A 24,984-nucleotide genomic window follows, 5' to 3' on the forward strand; every position below is an offset into this window, starting at 1 on the left:
ATCACAGTAAGAAGAAAATCACTATTCATCAAAAAACTGTTTAAGATCTAACATAAATATCCACAACCTGAAGAAGGACTCCCCGAAACGAGGCATTGTACCCAGGATTACTTGTTGTTGCATAGTTTTGTTTGTATACACACAATAGTTGTGGACTGTTTTCCGTTGAGATTGATGTATGCTTTACTTTATATGTTACATAATAAGGTTGTATAATTGTACTTGTATATATACCATATTTGTGGACTGTTTTTGGTTGGAGATTGATGTGTGTTTTGCTTTATATGTTACATAATAAGATAGTACCCAGTTGGGACTATAAAGAAAATACTCAACAATACTAGCATACTATAATACACATGTTTAAACCTGCATGGGAGTATATACATTTAAGTTGTTATTTTATATATATACCATTCTTATAGCTAATCTAGCTGAACAATGTCTCTGCTTGGTTTCCTTTCGCCTTTCCTGAAATGTGGGTACTTGCAAAGTCTCCTCCTCAGATTCCAACTCACCCTCAGATTCATGAGCACTTTCCTGCTCCCCTTCCTCTTCTGAAGAAGAGGAATCCCTAACAGAAATATTGCAACTAAATATTAGAAACAGGGAAAGGCATGAGACCAAAGTGATGCCGCAGGGCCTTCTTCCCATTTCTCCAGAAGATGATCTTGCCTCTAATAAAAGCCCTGACAAGTCAGAAAGAGAGACCGCAATGCAAAACATTGGCCGCCCACGCCTCCCAAGGGGCAGCCCCACGGAGTGAGTGGTCACTCCCCAGAAACCGGGCCAAAAGGGAACTATCTAGGATATCAATCTATTCTAGCCTCAGACAGGAAGGAGACACCAGAGTTTCCACACAAAGGTCACCCAAACGTTCACGCCATGCCTTCTTTTTCTCTCATCATGGAAACTGATCAGTCAGAGTGTGAAATCAGCTAGGTTTTCGGCTGTCACAAAGTCGTTGCAAGAAGACGATTTTGCAGACTATGGCTGAATCCACACAGCAGAACTGATGCAGTTTGGTGACTGATATGACTCAAGATGATGGAGCCCTGGGAGTTGTAGTTTAGCGAGAAACTTAGGATGCATCTATGCCAGGCATGGGCCAACTTCGGCCCTCCCTCCAGGTGTTTTGGACTTCAACTCCCACAATTCCTAAAAGCCTACCGGCTGTTAGGAATTGTGGGAGTTGAAGTCCAAAACACCTGGAGGGAGGGCCCAAGTTGGCTCATGCCTAGTGGATGCAAAGCAATACCAATGTCATTGGCCATCTAATTGGGTAGTGCTTGGATTGTGTCTTCCTGACTGGCAGAAGATGGGTCAGACTAGATGGCCTCTGGGGACCCCTTCCAATTTTAGGAGCCTATAAGGACAAGCCCAGCTGGGAATACGAATCAGCATGGCACCTTCATCAGCATAATGTATAATGGTTTGAGTGTTTGAACCCTGCCTCATCCAGGAAAAATTATTGGGTGAGTCAAGCAAAAGGGCAAACCTTTTTGAGCAAAACTTGCAGAGAAAAACCCTAGAACAGGTTTGCCTTCTACCGTCATAAGTCCAAGCACCAAACCACAAAAAACCTCATTCATTTTTATAGCCTTCTTTGGAAATACGAGGGTTGAATGAAAAGTAATGCCTCCACCTTCGTGACTTGGGTTTGGGTAGGAATATTTTAATAAATCAAACGCAGAAATAATCCTCCGAACGTGCTCTTTAACGACCACTATTCACTTTTCCACATCATCACCAGACAATTGGATACATTTCTGCCAACGATGAACATGTTTTCTGAAGCTGTCACGGAAGAAGTCGACACTCTGTTTCTGCAACCGGCGTCTCACAGGACCCATCGTGCACAGTTCTTCCGAGAGCCAAGCAAAGCAATAATGTGACCCACACGTTCTTGTGAAATGTCTCTTAGGCTTGAAATGTCTCTCTGAGTGATACCACGGTCGTCCTGAATCAATCTGTCAATCTTTTGCTTGTGAAACTCAGTGGTTGCTGTCACAGGACGTCCAACTCTTTGTCACACAAGTCAGAGGTTCCCACATCAATATCTTTAAGCTTACTCACCCAACGACGCACAGGACTCACATCAACACAATCGCCATAAACAGCTTGCATTCTCTGATGAATCTCCTTTGGGGTGACACCTTCTGCTGTCAAGAATTCAGTGACTGCACGTTGCTTAAGTCTCATTGACCGACTGTCTGCACAGGGTTCCATACTTCGCGCTTTAACAACACAACCGTTCAATGTTCAGGCTTCCCTCCAAATGGAACTATAGAGACGAGTCTACTGAATAAGCCAGGACCTGCCGCAGACCAGGACCACCATCTGCTGAGGAGTTACGAAGGTGGAGGCATTACTTTTCATTCAACCCTCGTATTTTAATGCTGCGTTTTCTGTGAAGGGTGGGAACTGAGTGTTCATTTCCTTGCTAAAACTTCGCAAAACGCCACATTCACTCACGATGACAGTCAATTTAAAAGAACGAGAAACACAGTCATGTGCCACCTTTGAGTCACTGGGTTTGGTATTTCTCTTTTTGCTTTATTATTCCTTTATTTATTTCTTCCGAGGAACTCGGAAATACTTCCAGGACATAAAAAAGAGAAAAATTTCAGAAAAAGAAAAGGTAATCAAATCCCAATTGTTTCTTTAGGGCCGGCATGGGCAAACTTGGACCCTCCGGGTGTTTTGGACTTCAACTCCCACAATTCCTAACAGCCTGCCGGCTGTTAGGAATTGTGGGAGTTGAAGTCCAAAACACCCGGAGGGTCCAAGTTTGCTCATGCCTACTTTAGGCCCTTGCAGTTGTTTCCATTCATATTAGATGGTTCTCGGTGTGAAAATTCAGCACGAGGTTCGGCCCCAAAATATCCCCATTAATAGGACCAGCAACTGCCTTAAACGAGCCATAAAGAGAAAGTCTTGGTTCAGAAAACGGACAAGGAAAGTGAAAATAGGGACAACATAAGAAATAACCATATATAGACTCTCAGATCATCTATGGCCCGAATTGGGATTGGTCAATGACGGATAAGTGTAGTTTCTGGCTACTTAAAGATAGGTCTAACACTAGACCCCATACTGTACCATACCATAAAGCCTTGATATACCATCTATATATATAAAAGGGTAATGAAATTTCGGCCTAGGACAAAACAACAAAACTACACATCCCAGAAACACTAAACTTGGCAGCACAACCCCTCATCCATGCCTCTACGTTCATACAACAAAAAGAAAAGAAAAATAAAGTCCTAATTAGAGGGAGAGGAAGAATTGCTTTCATCCAATTGCTGCCAGTTAGAAGGTTAAGCTCCACCCACTTGGTCTCCTAGCAACCCACTCACCCCAGGGGACAGGCAGAGTTAGGCCTCACTTAGGCCTCTTCCACACTACCTATAAAATACAGATTATCTGATTTCCCATACCACCATACTTCGCCACAGCAATGCGTGGCCGGGCACAGCTAGTAAACGTTGTATTTGCCTTGATATTAGTACTGAAATAGTACTTTAAAGCTGTACCATATCATAAAATCTGTATTTGACATTAGTACTGAACTACAGCCATTCAAAGCCAACCTCTGGTCAACTTGGGGAGTTTCAGAAAGAACAGGACAAGCAGTTCAGCAAATTTTATTACATGTTTTTAGAAAAGATATTATCAAGTGACATTGACGACTCTCCAAAAGGTCTGTCCAGTGGAGAAGCTCATTGTCGGTGACTCGGGTGTTTTGCACGGCTCTTAAATGGTTCGAGAGGGTGCAAATAAACACATTTTCCTTTTATTATCTGGGGTGGGGAGGAATCAAAATAACGGCGATAAAAGGGACACACACACAAATACAGCCCGTTCCTTTTCTCATCCTTTTAAGTTTCAGAGACACCTTGCCTCAAGTTTCCTGACCTGAGCGAGATCGAAGCCAGGTAAACACCAAAACATGCAAATGGAGCAATTTCTCACCATAGTTTCACACCCTTTTTGCCTGGTTTCTCATTCCTTGCATGACACACCAAGCCTTGCGTCCCATTCGGGGTCGAGGAAAACAGAGGCAAAGGATGAAAAAGAAGAACGATTTCTGCAGCCCAAAAGCCCTTACATGAACAACTAACTTTGCCCTTTGAGAGGTCCTCCCATCTCTTCATCTAGATCATTCTCCTAAATGCACTTGGATGGGATGAGGATACACAGGGCGGTGGGATATAATCGAGCAAGGCATCATGGCAACCGGTTGCCATTCTGCCCGACTTGCAACTCACCACAAAGCTGGCCTTTGGACTTGTTCACAAGAAGGAAGACCATTTACTCGTTTACTCGAATGATCCACTCTGGAGAAACCGTAACACTGACATGAATGGGGTCTTGTGGGGTCAAGATCCAGCGAGGGTTCCTTCCACTCCACTGTGTCCAAGGGCTACTCCTCGGTGTAAAGTCTGCAGGAAGTTCCTTCCTTCTACAAACCGTCACTCTTCTTCCTCGGTTATGGGTTTCTGGGGTCACTCTCTGAAACATAAAGCAGGAACCAAGACAAGGTTGTGATGACCGATGCTTCCTTGTGTCAGAACACTTTGCTTTGTCCAAACTGGAAACCCACCATCAGGCTCTCTTAACCGCTGCCCTGAGACTCAAAAGCACAAAATACTGTTGTCAAACTTTGCAGTAATCACAACTGGCATGTACTTCAAGGGATGGCAAGGCTTCTTCTTCTTGTTATTATTTCTTCCCTCCGTGTTGGCTACTCCTCTCGGCCGATCTGCAGCACAGTGACTTCTAAAAAATTTCCTTGTTTAGTTCTAGTTGCAGTTTGAGTTCGCTCTTTCTTGGATTTTGGTAACAATGACAATACTACCTGATGTTCTGGCATCTTTAGTGTTTTTCACAGGAAACAAAGCAATTCGGGGATACAGTGGAAATTGACTTCCCACCAGGAAGGGTCCGGGGCTTTGTAGAAAAGACCGAAGGGGACTCAAACCCAAATTGCAAGCAGAAAAAGAGTGCAAAAAACGCAAGGAGAGGAACCTACGTCTGACGCAAGTGGCAAACTATGCCTCCTGGGCAAAAAGGGTTTTGTTTTCGAAACGGGGCGACTTCCGAGCTCTTCATCCAGTCATGCTTTTGCCTCAACAGGTCCAAGCCCAACTTGACATGGCCAACATCGCATCCTTCTTCCTCTCACGTGCTGACCGGACTTATCCGCACGTTGCTAAAAGGCCCAGGAATCAAAGGGTCGCTCTAAAACCTTGCTGAAAGAATTTGGTTTCTTGATCAAAACAGTCACGCGGGAACAGCGCTCTGGACGGCAGCAGAGAAAACCGCCTCCCTTTTCCAAACACCAGCAATAAAAAGACTTTAAATATGCTCATTAAAATAATTATTTTCTTTTTTTTCTTTCTTTTTTTTAAAAAAAGGACTCTCCCCCCCCCTTCCTCCCTTCCCCTCGGCGGCAGCATCTCCCTCGTGCGAGTCCTTTCCCCATCGCGCCGGGCAGGAGGCCGCAATCCTGAGAGGTAAGTAAGTGATTTTCGTAAAAAAAGATCCGTGCCTTCGCCGCTCTCCGCTCGCCGTCCTGTGCTGCCATCGCCGCCGACGCGCAGCTCCCCGGGCGCAACGCTGGCAAAGGCCGGAGGGGGAACCGGGAGCCGGACCCCGCGGCTATTCCAGCCCCAGGATGTAGTTAATGCCCTGGACCAGTCCGATGATGACCGGCTGCCAGGCGACCAGGTAGCGGAGCCAGTCCAGCAGCTGGCCGTACATGACGTGGGGACGCTCCCAGCTGGGAAACAGCGAGTCAAAGGAAGGCAAACACAAAGGCCCCGTATTCCTCCCCAAAGACCCCCAGATTTCTCCCCAAAGACAGGCCCTTTCCCCCCTCTTGCTACCTTCAATGGAATGGCTGGTGGGCGGATGAGACAGGGCCTTCTTGGTGGATTCCTCCTGGAAAATCCAAAAGCTTGGGGTATATATCTTTGGCCATAGTTTGCCCATGTCTGGGCTATAGGAATATTTGGTATCTTTAGTGGAGCAGAATGCAGTAAAAGCACGTTGGGCTTGTAATGAAATACAGACTTATCATAAATGCACGTTGTACAGTAGAGTCTCACGTATCCAACATAAACGGGCCGGCAGAACGTTGGATAAGCGAATATGTTAGATAATAAGTTGAGATGGAGGAGAAGCCTCATTTAATGAATAAATGATAAAGACGACCCAGATTGTTATATGGATAAAGTTGGAGGATATTGGACGAACGGATTTTAAACACGTTTTATGTTTTATATTTTATACTGTATTTAATTGGTTGTATTTTTTATATGTTGTTGTTTTTAATGATGTATCGGCATCGAATTGTTGCCAATTGTACGCCGCCCTGAGTCCCTCCGGGTGAGAAGGGCGGGATAGAAATATTTGAAATAAATAAATAAATAAATAAAAGCCTGTTAAACATCAAATTAGGTTATGATTTTACAAATTAAGCACCAAAACATCATGTTATACAACAAGTTTGACAGAAAAAGTAGTTCAATACGCAGCAATGCTACGTAGTAATTACTGTATTTATGAATTTAACACCCAAAAATCACGATACATTGAAAACATTAGACTACAAAAATGCGTTAGATAATCCAGAACGTTGGATAAGCAAGTGTTGGATAAGTGAGACTCTACTGTATTATTCTTCTATATCTCTCTGTTAACCAAATGATGACATACTGCTTGGAAATCCTGACTATTAGTATTACTACTATTATTATTGTTATTATTATTATTATTATTATTATTATATTTTCCAACTGTTGTACTGGAACAACAATGATTGTTTAGTTTAACTTTAACAGTTTTTGGCAGTTCTTTGTTAGAACATTACCAATGTCAGCTGCTTCTAACCTAGCGATTTTACTAGAAGTGTTTAATGCCAGTGCTAATGCTTTTTCGCTTCTACTTTTTGGTGTGTTTCTTTGCCAAGTTCTTTTGCATTTTTATATCGCCATTTGTTCAGATCTCTCTCTCTCTCTCTCTCTGTTATGGTTGAGCCTTATGGCTCTGATATTGGGAGACGTGGTCGTAAGACTCCTCGGGAGTCAGATACTCTCGAGGAGCGAGAAAGGAAGCGGCTGCGGGACTTATTTGCAGAACCATCTGACGAGAACTCCTTTGAGGGTTTTACTGAGAGAATGGAGGAAGAGATGGTTAGCTCAGAGGAGGATGACATGGAATGGACTCGTGTGAGGGAGGATTTGGGTGCCACTGGCAATGATAGTATGGAAGGCGATTGGGGACCTTCAGGATTAGACCAGTGGACAAGTTGGAGGGATGGGACGGGATCCACAGCTGGGGATGCTGTGGGGCGTAGTCAAAGGTGTTTCAGTTCTGATGAGGAAAGTGATGAGGAAACGCCCGGACTAAGGAGAACAGCTGATAGCGATGAGGACTTGTAACTGGCATAAAATGGGGTTTGGAAGCAATGGCTAATTGCGTTGGGCAAGGTAATCTGGACGAACGCTTGGGCTCTGTGTGGGAAGTTCCTGAAGACGGGTGTGATTCGTTTGCTGACTACGTAAGTTACCAAGGACACTGGGCATAGACGGCGGGAGGAATTGTGTGGGCTTTTGTTGTGCAACCTGTGCTTAATCTTAATAGCTTGGACCTCCGTCGTCTTCTTGACGGACGCCATCTGTTTTCTCTGGACTGACTGACTGACTGACTGACTACGGCCTCGGACTCTCCTTCCTGTGATTATCGTTGGAACTGGTGAACTACAAACGTCTGTACCTGCCTTACGACCTTCGGACCGGATTGGAACTTCGCTGACCGCTTCTGCCCTTGTCTGCTGTGTTTGTATCTGGAAATTGCTTGCTGTGTGGAGGAGTAACCTCTTAGTTACTCAAACATAGCTTTTGGCAGCAGAGAAGCATCTGCTGCCAGTTATTTGCATTCCTTTGAACCTTTTGTTCACCAACTTTTGTTTGTTTAAGTTCCAGGCTGAAGTAAGCTTTTTTGGTTTAACCCGGATTAAACTCCGGTTTAATCCGGTTTATCTTTTGAACGTTTTTCTTGTGTCTTTTTACTTTTAAGGCTATTGTTTGCCTAGCCCTTGTCTTTTACGGGCATTTTTTGGTTCTGTTACTTCAATAAACTCTGTTATATCTTATCTTGTGGCGTTCTGTCTATGACTCTCTCTCTCTCTCTCTCTCTCTCTCTCTCTCTATATATATATATATATATATGTGGACACTTTTTAAAAAAGCATGTTGGGCTCATAATCTTTAGGATAAATATTTGTTATCTCTAGCAGAGTAGAATGCAGCATAGCTAGTGCTATAGATTATCTTATGCTACAAAACAGGATAGAAGAGATATCAGATCAAAAGGTTAGACAGAGGAAAGTGTCCTAGCTTTGGTAGAAGAGACCCTGATACTGTCTATGATACTATATGTGCTTCTACTGCACTTTTGTTTGAGAAGAGAGCACCATGAGGCATCTTTCTGTCTCAAGATGCCCGACACACAGACAGGAGAGTCAACATTAGGAAGTCTTCCACCAAATTAGGTCACTTTTCTTGTTTGCCTTTGAGATGTATTACCTGGAACAACACAAGTAAGTTTTTTGAGCTTTTTTGAGTCCGTAATGCTGACTCCCACGAGTGAGTTTTGGCCATTTGGGCAGAGAGAAGTCTCATGGTGCTCCCTTCCCAAACAAAAGGAATAGAGACACATAGACAGAAGAGTCAGCATTAGGGAGTCTTGTCCAAAATTTAGATCACTTTCTTCTTGTCTATCTACTCCAGTGGTTCTCAACCTGTGGGTCCCCAGATGTTATGGCCTTTAAATCCCAGAAATCTTAACAGCTGGTAAACTGGCTGGGATTTCTGGGAGTTGTAGGCCAAAACACCTGGGGCCCACAGGTTGAGAACCATTGATCTACTCCTTTATCTGAGATGCTTCCTATCTTGTCTATCTACTCCTTTATCTGAGATGCTTCCTCCTCTTGCTTCCTATGTTGGATTTTTGGTTGTGTGTATATGAAATGTAAATCAAGTGTTTCTGCTGTTTTGCAAGTGTGTGTTTCAGCAATGAAAGTTAACAGCAGGCCAGTTTGACTGACAGCCTGCTGTGACCTATGAGACATGATTTCCGGCCTTGGAGGTCGGAACTTCCTTCGGACTAAGGAATGTGCCTTCTTATCTCTCTGTTGAAGAATGCCGGCTTCGAGTGATGGACTTGGCTGCAATTGTAAATATCTCTGTAAATATTAAATAGATGTTTGAACTTCAGACTGCAGATGTCTTTTGAGTCTGACTTTGGAGGAATTGGTGAGGGCAGAAATTCACCAATTCATCAGGGTGCTGGTCCGGAGTATGATTGATGGTGTTTGAAGAAACCCACCCATCACGCACCCTGACCCCTGGCACTGATCTTGACATCCTATCCTTGGGATCCCTTTGAGCTCTGTGATTGTCTGCTGCTGAGTTACCTTCACTGTATCTGGCTTGGATGGACCCCCATTCTCCTCTCCATGCAACAGGCTGCATTTGGAGAAAGGGGTCTTCTTCTCTGTAGGCTAAAGTAGCCACCAAGGCCAAGCAAAGCAACTGGTTCTTTTTAAAAGCAAACCTTCTGTGTCAAAGATGGCTTAGGGCCTCCACCACCTGGGCACAGGGCTCTTCCCATGACTATCCATGGAAGCATGGATGGACAACTATTCAGTTATCCAGCCAGAAAACCAAGATACTTATTCGTGGATTGCATCAATGGACAGCTAGCCAGTTAGCTGGCAAAAGTACCTATCTATGGATGGAGAGCTAGCCAGTTAGCCAGTCAACCAGTGAAGGTCCCCAACTATTACTAGGTAGCTAGCTAGTTGGCCAGTTAAAGTCCCTATCCATGGATGGACAGCTAGTCATCCAAATGGTGAATGTACCTATCCAAGGATGGACAGCCAGTTATCGAAGGTACCTATCTATAGTTGGACATCTGGCTTACATAGCTCCCAGATCTTGAGGGTGGTTTTGGCTGTCCAGGTGCAATACACCTGCCCAGAGATCAGCTGCTACCTTTCCAGACCAAGTTATGGTGATGGGAACCTTCTGAATCTCACTTTAAATACTCAAATCAGCCAAGGCAAGGATACGGGTTGCTGAACATCCTCTTGAGGTCCACCTTCTCCTTGCAGTAGGGGCAGGTCTGCTTCTTCCCCACGATGCACCAGCCCCGGATGCAGAACTCGTGGAAGCTGGGAGGACGCCAGAAGTTAAGGATATGGACTTGGTTGACATGGACTTATTATTTAATATCGAAGAGATAAACAAACACTATAAAGGTTCAAAACATAAAAAGATGTGTATATTAGAGCATCTTGCAAAGGCCACAGAAATAGTCAGGCCTCTCTGAGTATAGAGCTATCTTCCCTCTATGTAAAAAGGATAAGCGAATACTATAAATTTTCAAAACATAAGTTGCACCATGTAATTCAGAGCACCATATACATACAATATTACCTGAGAGTTAACAAAAATAATGAAAATAATAAGTACAGTCAACTGTTATAATCCACAGTAGTATCTCCCAGACTGTAATAGTCTCCACTATTTAAACATCAATTGGATTTGGCAACCAAAATAATATAAACACATTCAACCTTTGCAAAATAATATTGATTAATATATCTTTTAAGACTTCCCAGGTATTTTTTTGGAACAAGCTTTTCAATACCTAGTATAGACATTTGTGTGTATTTATCATGGACTTATTATTTGCCACCTTTGCTCTACTCCAGGCATGGGCAAACTTTGGCCCTCCTCCAGGTGTTTTGGACTTCAACTCCCACAATTCCTAACAGCCGGTAGGCTGTTAGGAATTGTGGGAGTTGAAGTCCAAAACACCTGGAGGAGGGCCAAAGTTTGCCCATGCCTGGAGTAGAGAGTCCTAGAGAAAATCTGTGAAGCATCCAATCTGCAAACGTGGAGAGGCAAAATGTGCAAAGTAGGGCAACATTAGTGAAGAGCAGTGGAAAATGTTCAAGTCTTTTTTTTTTCAGCATGTTTCCCCCAGAAAAACCCACGTTGCAGGAAACAACTCATGGGGCGGAGAGGGGCCACGTTGCTGAGAAAGCGAGTCAGGGAAACTATGTGTAGATCCCAACCATGACCAGAGAGTGACCACCGCTGTCACAAGGCGGTCATGTCCGCATGCCTGTCATTGGCCTTTGTGATGGCTGCTCATAGGAGACTTCGTGGAAGACACAAGCTGGAGATGAGTCAACAGTGTGATGTGGCAATGTGACGAAGTAGACTAAGGGTACATCTACACTGCAGAATGAGTGTACTTTGACACCACTTTAACTGTGTTAAATGCTAGAGAATCCTACTAGTATGGTTTGGAGAGGCACCAGCACTTTTTGGCAGAGAAGACCCTGCAAAACTACAGATCCCAGGATCTCATAACATTGAGTTAAAGTAGGGCCGAACTGCATAAAGCAGGCATGGGCAAACTTCAGCCCTCCAGGTGTTTTGGACTTGAACTCCCATAGTTCCTAACAGCCTACCAGCTGTTAGGAATTATGGGAGTTGAAGTCCAAAACACCTGGAGGGTCGAAGTTTGCCCATGCCTGGCATAAAGTCTACAGTTTAGCCGGGCTGTGGCGCAGCTGGCTAGTAACTAGCTGCAATAAATCACTACTGAGTTCAAAGCCCAGGTTGGGTTAAGCCCCCGACCATTAAATAGCCCGGCTTGCTGTTGACCTATGCAGCCCCGAAAGACAGTTGCATCTGTCAAGTAGGGAAATTTAGGTACGTTTTATGCGGGAGGCTAATTTAACTAATTTACAACACCATAAAACTGACAGCAAAACACGAGGAAAGGAATGAGGAAGTACAGCCACTAGTGGACGGTGAAGCAACAGCTCCCCCTGTGGCCGGAATCGTGAAGCTGGAAAAATGTTAAATGCCTCTGTGTCTGTCTATACTGTATGTTGTTTGTCTGTTGGCACTGAATGTTTGCCATATATGTGTTCATTGTAATCTGCCCTGAGTCCCCTTCGGGGTGAGAAGGGTGGAATATAAATACTGTAAATAAATAAAAAATAAATAAATACAGTGTAGATGGATTCTTTAGTCTACAAAAGCTTAGGCTACCAACATCTTTCTCTCAGTCTTACAAGGCATAAAGGTAGCAAGAAGCAACCAGGCTTTGAAGCTGCAAGGCCATTCAATGCTAATCAAGGTGGCCAACTGCAACATTCAGACAACGAGTTCTTTCTCCCACCTTGGACATCATTCCACAGATATATAAACCCCACTTGCCTAGTTCCCAACAGACTTCACAACCCCTGAGGGTGCCTGCCATAGATGTGGGCGAAACGACAGGAGAGCATGCTCCTGGAACATGGCCAGACAGCTCAGAAAACACAGCAACCCATAAAGATATTGCTTTCCATCAACTTCTGTGTTTGGTTTTAATTGACATATTCCAATTGTGTCTGCGTGATACAAGAGGTAAGAGGCTCTCTTAAGACTCTAGGGCAGTGATGGCCAACCTATGACACGTGTGTCAGCACTGACACGCCTAGCCATTTTTGCATTTTCTGCCGCATGCAGATTGATTGGATGACTATGTCTTTTGTGGCCAAATTTGGTGTGATTTGGTCCAGTAGTTTTGTTGTTTACTCCATGGGAATTATGCACATTACGTTATCTATTATTATTCTATTATTATTGTAGTATATTATCATATTATTACTATTATATTATTATCATATTATTCATTATTCATGACTACATTGAAACTAGAATAGAGAGAAAACAGCGTAGAAACTGCAAGAGGTACCATAGATTGTTGTACATTGAAATAATGGTAGTTAATAGTTTTTGATTTATTAAATACAGTTATATATTACAATTACAGTAGAGTCTCACTTATCCAAGCCTCGCTTATCCAAGCCTCTGGATAATCCAAGGCATTTCTGTAGTCAATGTTTTCAATATATCATGATATTTTGGTGCTAAAGTCTTAAATACAGTAATTACAACATAACATGACTGCGTATTGAACTACTTTTTCTGTCAAATTTGTTGTATAACATGTTTTGGTGCTTAATTTGTGAAATCATAGCCTAATTTGATGTTTAATAGACTTTTCCTTAATCCCTCCTTATTATCCAAGATATTAACTTATCCAAGCTTCTGCCGGCCCGTTTAGCTTGGATAAGTGAGACTCTACTGTATATATTTTTGTTTTTTAACCTATACATATTGCGAAATTATGTTTTTTTTTTCTCAAAGTGACACACCACCCAAGTCATGCTAGGTTTTTTTTGGTGAATTTTGACACACCAAGCGCAAAAGGTTGCCCATCATTGCTCTAGGGTCTGTGTACATCTCTTAGGAAGGAAAGACATCATTTCTCCCATTCTTGCTAATAGGGTGATGGTTGTATCACTCTATTAGTACCAGCAGCTAGAACAGTCCATCAAAGGCACTGAGACTTTGCAAAAGTCTGAATGGCAGGGAAGCCCTGCCTTAGACCCAGTCAGCCAAGCTGAAGCAGCTGCCGTTAATCACAACCTCTGGCATTTCAACCCAAAGGAAAAAGAGAAGTCAGCAATTCAATGTGTTGTTTTTTCTCACTGCGCACGTGCTGAAAGCCACAAGTTCGGCTGCGTCAGAGAAACGGGGATCGGAAACCCAGAAAGGCCGTGTTCTTAGTCAGGCAATCAAACGCTCCCTTCAGCAAAAAGAGAGCACCGAATGTGTTTGCAGCAGAGTCGTGACATACAGATACAGTATGGGTGAGATCTGGCTTGGAAATAGTCAATGGGAAAGGGATCTGGGAACCTTAGTTGAGCACAAGTTGAATATGAGCCACCAGTGTGACGCAGCAGCTTAAAAAGGCCGATGCGATTCCAGTCTGCATCCATAGTACGATAGGGAGAAATGAATGGTACTCGATTTAGGCAGAAAGAACAAAATGCACCGATATAGGATGGGTGAGACCTGGCTTGGAAACAGTCAATAGGAAAGGGATCTAGGAGTCTTAGCAGGAGACCCCGAGCTGACAGTGTGATGCAGCAGCTAAAAAGGCCGATGCGATTCTAGGCTGCATCCACAGGAGTCTGGATAGAGGGAAGTCATAGTAGTCCCCCTCTCTTCTGCTTTGGTCAGGCCTCACCTGGAATAATAAGCCTGTGTCCAGTTCTGGGCAAAGCAATTCAAGAGGGATACTTCCCATCCAAAATACCCAGCATTGTATCGGCAAACAAACTGCTGACTTCAATCTACTTTTAGCCACCATTCATGAATCCTAAAGAGATATAAAAAATGAATCTCATCTTGGAAGAAAAGTGGGATGTAAACTCCAAGGAAGCAATCAATGTCCATCATAGAATCATAGTCCAACCTCATATTGCTCAGCAGGAAAAGCACAATCAAAGCACCCCCAAAAAATGGCCATCCAGCCTCTGTTTAAGAGCCTCAAAGGAAGGAGCTTTCACCAGACTCGGAGGCAGAGAGATCTACTGCTGAACAGCTCTTCTTACGGTCAGAAAGTTCTTCCTAATGTTCACGTGGAATCTCCTTTCCTGTCATTTAGACCCATGGCTCCACTGAGTTCTAGTCCTATAGAAACAAGGCTCTCGTGTCTCCTCTCAGCCTTCTCTTCTGAGACTAAACAGACCCAGCTCTTTGAGATGCTCCTCAGATGATCTCCAGACCTTTGATTATTTCACAATGACACCTTCCAGCTTAGAGTCAATATATTTCTTAAATTCCTTTGCCCAGAATTGGACACAGTGTTATTATTCCACGTGAGGTCTGACCAAAGCAGAAGAGAGAGGCACCATGACTTCCCTTGATCTGGACACTAGACACCTTTGAATGCAGTCCAACATCCCACTGGCTTTTTGAAGCTGCTGCAGCACACTCTTGGCTCATGTTCAACTTGTTCAATCAATCAATCAACCAGTCAAACAATCAATCCCTGCCGAAGGGAGGCAAAGGATACACATGGTTGCAGGAGAGCCGATAGGTGTTCTCGATGATGCCTTCTTCATTCACTTCGACGAAGATCTGCTGCCCACAGACGGCACAGACGCTGTCCGAGAGGTGCTTGGTGGGCATCCCTGTCGAACTGTAGAACTGCAGCAGAGGTCAAGAATGAACAAACACACATGCATTCCAAGTTATTGCTTCATATGCTTGTAGCAGCAAGGTGACTTTATGTGGAAAAATGGGAAATTAAAGAACTATTCTCAAAGGGAAATTGGGTTATAAGCAACAGCAATAACAACAACAGCAACAGCAACAACATAAGTGATGTGTTGGAAAATTACTGTCTCAACAATACCTATATTGATAAAAATAAAATAGTTTTAAAAAACGAATTGCAGTGGGAGTTGAGGAAGAAGAGACTAGAAGGCACAAAGGAATCCAATTCTGGAGAGTTCGCCATGCAAACGCATCCTGGGATCTTTTGTGTCTCCATTCCAACATTGTGAAAAATCACTAATACTATTTTTCTGGCTGAGAAAGCACTTCTCTTTATGCTGCTAGGTCCTTTGGCATGATTCTAAGCCAATCCAGTGAGTTTTAACTATGACTTTCTACGCTTATGATGTTCTAATTTTTGTCTCAGGTCTTTTGATACGTGTATATTTAAATATATGCTTTTATGGTTAGATTTTAATTATGTTTTAATGTGTGATGTTATTGATGTGCTTAACTATGTTGTGCTCCTTCAGCCGGAAGGAGAGGCAGGTAATAAATAAATTATCAACATCATTATCATCGTGCTGCAAAATATTATCATAGAATTGTACTGGAAGGTCTAGAAAATGCCTATATGGAACATACTATGTTTTAAAATGTCTTTATTCTATTGTATACCTTTTTAATGTTCTAAAATTTTATTGTGAATTTTAACTGCCTTGGAAGTTACCTTTATAATAATAATAATAATAATAATAATAATAATAATAATAATAATAACAACAACTTTATTTTTATACTCCGCCTCCATCTCCCCGAAAGGACTGAGGGCAGCTTACATGGGGCCAAGCCCAAGTGGTTACAATCATTGTAAATAAACACATCCAAAATAAAAATGCAGATCCGTATAAAACATAATAACATAACAATCACATCAAAATAACACAAATAGTTAAAAACCTGAGCAGGCTGATAAAAGCGAACCGGGCCAATGAAATTGCATAGAGTGAGGATTGTAAACTAGAAAAGAAGTAAGCAACCCAACTGCTATAATTGGTAAGGGGCTTGGGATGAGGTAAACGTAAGAGCTATTTACATCTGAAGGAATAATAATAATAGTAATAATAATAATAATAACTTCATTTTTATACCCCGCCTCTATCTCCCCAAAGGGGACTCAGGGCAGCTTACATGGGGCCAAGCCCAAATAAAAACAATAGCAATATAAAAGACAACAAAAGACAAAAGACATGCACAATTATAAAAATTTAAACTTTACCCAATAAAAACAATTAACAAAAACTAATAAAAACATGGATTAAAACGGAGAGGTTGTAAAAGTAGACTGGGTAAGGTACACCATGTAAATATTGTAAACACGAATAGAATAAAGTGCAACAGAAATGTTTGTTCCCATTCTGGGATAGAGGTGGCATACAAATGCTATGATGATGATGGTGACTGCAAATAATCAAATCCACAAATGCTTCGCCTCATTATAAGAATGGGATAAAATAGGATCCAGAAAGATCCCAATCAGATCCTTTGCCCTAAACATTTCAAAGGCATTTTCAAGTTCTCTGATCTTTATGGTGGTCAGTTAAGTGCGGATGTACGAAAGCAATAAATCTGCCAAAGACCTGTTTCCTTGGGTTCAAAACTTTCCCTTTTGTTATATACAGAGCAGTAAGGACTCTTGCATTACTACATGTCATAGTATGCCATGAAGCCATTGGCTTTGCTCATGTCTCTGCTGATGGATCACACAAGGAACACCTTTGCCATGGATCCATCTTCCATTGGAAGCCTTTAAACCAAGGCAGGATGGCTCACCTTTCAAGCAATAAGTTATAGCAACAGTGATACAATTCTGCTAATTTCACTCTTGCAGGAAGCAACCCAGAATTTCTGTAATTACCTTCATGGTGCACAAAAGTCTTTGGAAACTGCAGACTATTCTATAAAGGTTGGGATTTATTCTCAGTAAAATTTGCAGAGAGATTTGTTTACCCCCCCTGTGAATAAAGGTCACTCTCCTGCCAAGGAAACTTCCCTTTCGGTGCAGGAAATAATACAGTATCTCCCCCCATATCCACAGACCAGATATAGGTGGTTTCACTTATGGATGGTTTCATGTCAAGTCAGGAAATGTACCCACTGTGGATATGGGACCACACTGTATTCCTACACAGATAATTGTATGTCTTGTGTAGAAAATGTTACTATTTTCACAGAAAATGCTGAAGTTGGGGGATTGCCCTGGGTCCTATGGATCATCCAAATGTCAAAGCAGCTTCATAAGATCATGGAAGGCAAATCCTAGGTCCACAATACAATTATGGGACCATTAGGGAGACAAGGGAAGCCAATCTTTTATTTAGGGCACACCAAACTGTCTGCAGCTTCCCCCATAGGGATGGATCTCTTACCCCGATGGTGGACGCCATGTAATCCGCACACATTTCCGCAAAGTCCCGCTCCAACACCCCATAATAGAGGCCATAGAAGAGGAGAGAGATCCCGAAATCCATACCGTCTTCCGGCTTGATTCTGCCAATTTGGGAGAAATACACAGATGCACATTTACCACCAGATAGATAAACAACTCATCAATTTTAGCCTTGTTTTCTTCAGCAAGGAATTTCTGAAACAAGCAACGCAAATGGATTCTCTCTGGCTTAGAGGTTTTCACCCAGGGTTCCTTCAAGCAAATTATCCAGCCTCACTTATCCAAGCCTCGCTTATCCAAGCCTCTGGATTATCCAAGCCATTTTTGTGTATTTATTATTTATTTACAGTATTTATATTCCGCCCTTCTCACCTCGAAGGGGACTCAGGGTGGATCACATTACACATATAGGCAAACATTCAATGCCTTAACATAGAACAAAGACAGAAGACAAATGCAGGCTCTGAGCTGGCCTCGAACTCATGACCTCTTGGTCAGAGTGATTTGTTGCAGCTGGCTGCTCGACAGCCTGCGCCAAACATTGTAGTCAATGTTTTCAATATATCGTGATATTTTGGTGCTAAATTCGTAAATACAGTAATTACAACATAACATTACTGCGTATTGAACTACTTTTCCTGTCAAATTTGTTGTATAACACGATGTTTTGGTGCTTATTTGTAAAATCATAACCTAATTTGATGTTTAATAGGCTTTTTCTGAATCCCTCCTTATTATCCAAGATATTCGCTTATCCAAGCTTCTGCCGGCCCGTTTAGCTTGGATAAGTGAGACTCTATTGTATTAACATTTCTTGAGGTTTAATGAGAGGCAGCGTAGTGCCATCCGTGCCTTGAGTGTTGGGCTATGACTCTAAAGACATGGGTTCAAAACCCGTTGTTGGAGACAGCAACCTTCTCAAGCCTCCTCAGTCTAATATTTCTCATGTTTGTAATGTGTCAGCTTATTTTGTGAGGTGTGTGTCTTCCTTGGTTTGCAGTTTTTCTTAGCTCTGTGTGCTTGGGATGGTGGGAGGAGCTGCAGACCATGCAATTGGATCAGTGACTGTTTAGACTGCAGTTTTAAAAAGGATGACTGTTGAGGCTCAGGTCTGTTTAATTACAAAAGCCAATGTTAGAAGTTAGAAGTCAGTTGAGGCTTGAGTTTCTTGGAAGTAGACTGTTATAAAAGAGAGTTGTACAGAACAATATAGTTTTGAAGAGACTGATAAAGACTGTAAGTTAAAGATACAAACTGAAAAGTTTTGAAGTTTAACCTGACAAGAAATGTACCTGTATATTTAAATACATGACATAATTTTAAAGGCGCCTACTTGAATCTTTGTCTGTTGATAGAGATATTTATGATAATCCATTACCCAGTAAACTGAAGGAATACTCCTGAAACTTTGCTACCCAATAGATTATGATCCTAACAGGTCATAATCCCAAACAGGTTGTGCTCATCACAAGTCATAATCCATTAGTCCAACACCCTCGGGTTCAAATAAATGAATGGATTTTATTATACAGTCACAGACCAGGGGTTTCAAATATTAAAACCAAAAGGTTTCAAAAGAAAAACATTAAAACCAGAAGTTCAAAACATTAAAAGGGGCCAGGCTGTGGTGCAGCTGGTTAGTAGCCAGCTGCAATAAATCACTACTGACCGAGAGGTCATGAGTTCAAAGCCCGGGTCAGGATTGAGTGCCCAACTATTAAATAGCCATTAAATAGCCCCAGCTCGTTGTTTACCTAAGCAACCTGAAAAACAGTTGCATCTGTCAAGTAGGAAATTTAGGGACCGCTTATGCAGGGAGGCTAATTTAACTAATTTATGTCACCATTAAAATGTCCAGCAGCGTGTGTGCCTTAAGATGAGGAAGTACTCCATCAAGGACTCGGCGTCACCGTGGATGATGAAGCAGCAGCTCCCCATGTGGCTGGAATCGAGCACACCCTCATGAAGCCAGAAGCTGGGAATGTTAAATAGCCTTTGTATCTTTGTCTGTGTGCGTTGTATGTCTAATGGCATTGAATGTTTGCCATGTATATGTACATTGTGATCTGTCCTGAATCCCTTTTGGGGTGAGAAAGAATGGCAGAACCGGAATATAAATACTGCAAATAAATAAATAAAAGCAGAAAGTCCAGGATATGCAACCATTCTCATCAGCTTCATATATGTTTTGAATTGTTGGTTTTAATGCTTCTATTTATTTACCAATGTATTTTTATATGTGCCCTGAGAGTCCAATTTCTTGTACTCTAAGGAGTTCTGCTTTGGCATTACATAATAGTAAGATGGAGTGCATTTAGAAGAACTGCAATGTCTCCTTTTATGAGATTCTTTAATTTCTTCACAAAGTTGTTGAAATTCTTCATCAAATTGTTGCCTTTGTAAGGCTGCCCTGAGTCCCCTTTGGAGTTGAGAAGGGCAAGATATAAGTGTGGTAAATAAATAAAACCCGGACTGATGTATGGCTAAAACACGAGGATATTGGATGAACGGATTTTAACTATATGTTTTATATTTTATACTGTATTAATTGTTTGTAATAGATTTTATATGCTGTTTGATTTTAATTATGTGTCAGCATCGAATTGTTGCCAATTGTACGCCACCCTGAGTCCCTTCGGGCGAGAAGGGCGGGATAGAAATATTGAAAATAAATAAATATGACACTTAATCAAAATCTCTGGATATAGATATTAAAATGAATGGGTTAAAACATTATCTGCTAAAATCACCCACAATCTGCCTCCTTAATTTTATAGCTGCACACCAAAACTCAGCCACTCTAAAAGTGATCTGTGATTCCCTATCCTCTATTAGATGTTTTAAATAATATTCATAATTTCTGCCAGGGATCTTCTGTACAATAGGGGTCATAAAAGCAGATCGAACTCCCCTAAAGAAGTGACAATGTCATAGGGCCTGCCTGGTCATACAGTCTTAAAAGAGCTGAAGGAGACCACAAGAAACATCTACAAATGTCCAACACACTTTGTGTGCACCTGGTGTTTATAGAGAAAAACAGGGTATACATCCAGTAAAGAAATAAAATAAAGGAGAGCTCTAGCAACGTCGACAACGAGAGATGGATCTGCCTCACCTGAATAATAAGTTAAGTCCGAAGAGCGTGAACATGACGGCCATGTAGCCCACGATCCCCGTGGCGTAGCTGATCTTGTATATCAACAGAAACCACTTGTAAACCAACCTAGATGCCGGGAAAGAGAACAAAAACCACACACAAGGCCCAGCCATTAAATAACAACAACCATAATAGTATTTATTACTAGCATACTGTATATACTCGAGTATAAGCCTAGTTTTTCAGCCCTCTTTTTAAGACTGAAAAAGCCCCGCTTAGCTTATACTCGGGTGAGGGTCCTGGTGGGCTTATATTTGGGTCAGCTTATACTCGAGAATATATGGTACATTTATTATTTTTCTCTATTATTATTGGTATTATTACATTTATTATTTTTCTCTATTATTGTTGCTACTATTAAATTTATTTTACTCTATTATTATTATTATTATTACATTTATTATTTCACTCTGATCTTATTATTATTATTGCAATTATTATTTTATTCTATTTATTATTACATATATTATTTTCCTGTATTTATTATTATTATTATTATTATTACATGTATTATTTTACTCTATTATTATTAAAAGGATACATAAGCACATTTACATTGAAGAAGATGAGAATAATGATTTGATCAAAGTCGGAGAGTCTTATCTTAAATTTGAGCTTGTTGTAAATATTCAAAAACATTTAACCTACTGATGCCTCAATTAATGGAATTTTATTGGGATCTATTATTATTTCTGAAATTTACCACCCTTGGCTTATACTGGAGTCAATGTTTTCCCAGTTTTTTTGTGGTAAAATTAGGTGCCTCGGCTTATATTCGGGTCGGCTTATATTCGAATATATACGGTATATACCTGGTCTTGCCTATGTTTGCATTTTCTTTGTGGCTCTTTCTTTCCTCCCTAGATTACTGTCTCCAGTTCTGTGCATCACAGTTGAAGCGAGATGCTGACAAGCTGGAATGTGTCCAGAGGAGGGTGACTAAAATGATTAAGGGTCTGGAGAACAAGCCCTATGAGGGGGTTGGTGCTCATCTCCATTTCTAAGCTGAAGAGCCGGCGTTGTCCATAGACACCTCCAAGATCATGTGGCCAGTGGCATGACTGCATGGAATGCCCTTACCTTCCCGCCAGAGCGGTACCTATTGATCTACTCACATTGGCATGTTTTCGAACTGCTAGGTTGGCAGGAGCTGGAGCTTAACAGCGGGCGCTTACTCCGCTCCCCGGATTTGAACCTGGGACCTTTCAGTCTGCAAGTTCAGCAGCTCAGTGCTTTAACACACTGAGCCACTGGAGGCTCCTATATATACATATACAGTAGAGTCTCACTTATCCAACACTCACTTATCCAACGTATTTTTGTAGTCAATGTTTTCAATATATCGTGATATTTTGGTGCTAAATTCATAAATACAGTAATTACTACATAGCATTACTGCATATTGAACTACTTTTTCTGCCAAATTTGTTGTCTAACATGATGTTTTGGTGCTTAATTTGTAAAATCATAACATATTTTGATGTTTAATAGGCTTTTTCTTAATTTCTCCTTATTATCCAACATATTCGCTTATCCAACGTTCTGCCGGCCCGTTTATGTTGGATAAGTGAGACTCTACTGTATATCTGTTTATATATGTTTCTTGTTTACTCAAGTCTAAAGCGCAACTGAATCTAAGGTGCAGCTCTATTTCAAAAACCCTGAAACCAAAAACCTGAACAACGGAAGTGTTAGAACTCCAAAGTTTCCAGCAACAGAAAGGAAAACCTAGGGTGCATCTATGCTGTAGACCAGGCCTGGGTAAACTTGGGCCCTCCAGGAGTTTTGGACTTTTGGAAAATTGTGGGAGTTGAAGTCCAAAATGCCTGGAGGGCCCAAGTTTGCCCAGGCCTGCTGCAGAATGAATGCTCCTTAAATGCCCTGGAGTCATGTTAGCTGTAATTTTACAAGGCCTTGAGCCTTCTCTGCCATAGGAGGCAGGTGCATTCACTCACCTGGGCGTTGTCTGGAGGAGGGGCTTCCGGGTAGCCCTGAAGGTAACAAAGGCTGTCACGGCAGAGAAGAAGACCCAGATCCCCAAGAACCGCCACCAGTGCAGCTTCACTGTGAAGTAGAGGGGCACGACCCACATCTGGAAGAGGGTCACCATCTGCAACGAATGGTCAAAGTGTGTTAACCAAAAGGCTATCACCGCTGTTGCTGCAGGAGATTCAAACCCACACCCCACAGTTCCTTAGGTTTTCCACCTCTAACAAAAAAAATATTGCTTCTCTTTTGGAGCTCATTTCTTTCTTTCTTTTTTTAATAATTAATTTTGTTTCAAAATATTTAAAACATAACACGATTGCTGTTCCTGGGTTATCAATGTCATTTCCTAATTGGTTCCAACATGAAAACATGGGGAAAGTTTGTTCAACTGCAAAAATTTTGTTTCTGCAGGAGGGACATCCTGCTATAGCATGTTTTGCTATCGTTTTTCAATGAACATCCAACAGAGTCTCAAGCCAACTCAACAGCCACAAAAGCAAAGTTTCCGGAATACAACAACTACTTTCAAAGTAAGGACCACACAGTTAAAGGGGAAATAATACTTTCAAACCAGAAACAGAAATTAATCCAAATTTTGTTACATAGTGTAATACAATTGTCTTGTCACATCACCTGTTTCCTCCATCACTTACAGAGTGTTATAAAAATAACCCTTCTGTAGACTCTATTATTACTACTTATTCTAATTTCATCTATTGCACATAATTATTATATATATATATATTTTATAATTGTTCATCCACAATCTTTCTTTAATGTTTGGTGGTGAAGTGCGCCATTGCTTTTACACACAAAGCTAATAAATTGCTTCAGTGTATTATTAAATAGATCTTATTGTGTTTCTCTCCCCCCCCCCCCCCCCCACAGAGCTAAAAGCTCATATCCCATTTAACCAATTCTTTATTGATAATTTCTCTTAATTTTTTCTAGGCACAGACCATTTCAAGTCTTGTGGCTCATAATATGAGCTCTCTAAGATTTTTATTTATCAAGTCCCTATTCTACATTTGAATACAGAAATCATGAGCACAGCTTCCTTGAAATGTACTATCTTCCCTACTATTTGGCTTATTATCCATGACAAGAATTCATCCCCGAATCTTTGTACTTGGTGCTCATTTCAATGAGTTCTAAATTGAACTCTGCCCAAAAAGACTGAAAGTGGGGGCTGCGTCTTGCCTGATTGTTGTGCATTCTACTATCATTTGTGTGCATTTCCTGTTATTCATCCATTTATTTAATATTTTGCCCGTATTTCAGTTCGGGACCCAAGGGAGCTCATGATATCAACACAGAGAGAAAGGTGGAGTAAAATAAATATAATAAACATAAACAAAAGAATAAGAACGCAATAGTGTAAGTAATAATGATAACAGAAGAATGTAATAGTGTAAGCTTAATATTAATACAAATGAAATAGTATAGGCCTAATAATAATAATAATAATAATAAAAAAAATAAAAATAAAATGTGAATTTAATAATGTAGGCCTAATAACAACAATAGAATGCGAATGTAATGGTGTAGGCATAATAATAATAATAATAATAATAATAATAATAATACACAAATATAGTGTGGGTAAACAATAATAATGGAATAAGAATGTATTAGTATAGGTCTAATAATAGTAATAGAATAATAATGTAATAGTGTAGGCCTAATACTAATGATAATAATAGAATATGAACACAAGACTGCTGCAAAAAATGGAAGAAACATGAATAAAAACATTATTTTTTTCTTACCAGAGAGAACAATGTAAGCTGAGCACAGAATTGCAGTGGAGGACCTAGAGATTCCTAAAAAACTGCTCTCTCTAGGGCCCGCTAGGTCCTCCAGCATGAACCTATGGTCAATTCTGGGGGGAAGATGAGCACAAAGTGGCCTTGGAGGACCCAGAAATTCCTAGAAAACGTATTAACCAAATCCATGAAGAAACAAATCCTCAAAAGCTAAACTCATGAATGTGGAAGGCCAACTATACTTGTGATTAAAATTCAGCTAAATTGAGATAAAATTATCTCCCAACAGAAAAAAAGCTTTCTTTGTCAGGGGTCAGTGAGACCTCAGGACGGATGCAAATGTGTTCAGCAGCCAAATGGAAAGGGAGTGCGTTGGGGATGACTGCCATAGATGTGGGCTAAAACGTCAGG

At 41.3% G+C, this 24,984-nt stretch overlaps 1 protein-coding gene across 2 annotated transcripts in view; it reads right to left on the reverse strand.

Annotated features, from left to right (window-relative positions):
• Positions 1–3,634: 3,634 nt before the first annotated feature.
• rnf121 (ring finger protein 121) overlaps positions 3,635–24,984 on the reverse strand; it is a 36,843-nt gene continuing 15,493 nt past the window's right edge. For both annotated transcript variants that reach the window (XM_062974421.1, XM_062974422.1), the window contains exons 4-9: positions 22,774–22,928; positions 20,777–20,884; positions 17,642–17,762; positions 15,010–15,143; positions 10,145–10,246; positions 3,635–5,788 (exon numbers count right to left, since the gene is read on the reverse strand). In XM_062974421.1, the coding sequence (XP_062830491.1) occupies positions 5,668–5,788; positions 10,145–10,246; positions 15,010–15,143; positions 17,642–17,762; positions 20,777–20,884; positions 22,774–22,928 (741 nt within the window). In that variant the 3' untranslated portion in view covers positions 3,635–5,667. The remainder of the gene's footprint in view (positions 5,789–10,144; positions 10,247–15,009; positions 15,144–17,641; positions 17,763–20,776; positions 20,885–22,773; positions 22,929–24,984) is intronic.

Source organism: Anolis carolinensis, chromosome 3, assembly GCF_035594765.1.
Source record: "Anolis carolinensis isolate JA03-04 chromosome 3, rAnoCar3.1.pri, whole genome shotgun sequence".
Classification (NCBI taxonomy): Eukaryota; Metazoa; Chordata; class Lepidosauria; order Squamata; family Dactyloidae; genus Anolis; species Anolis carolinensis.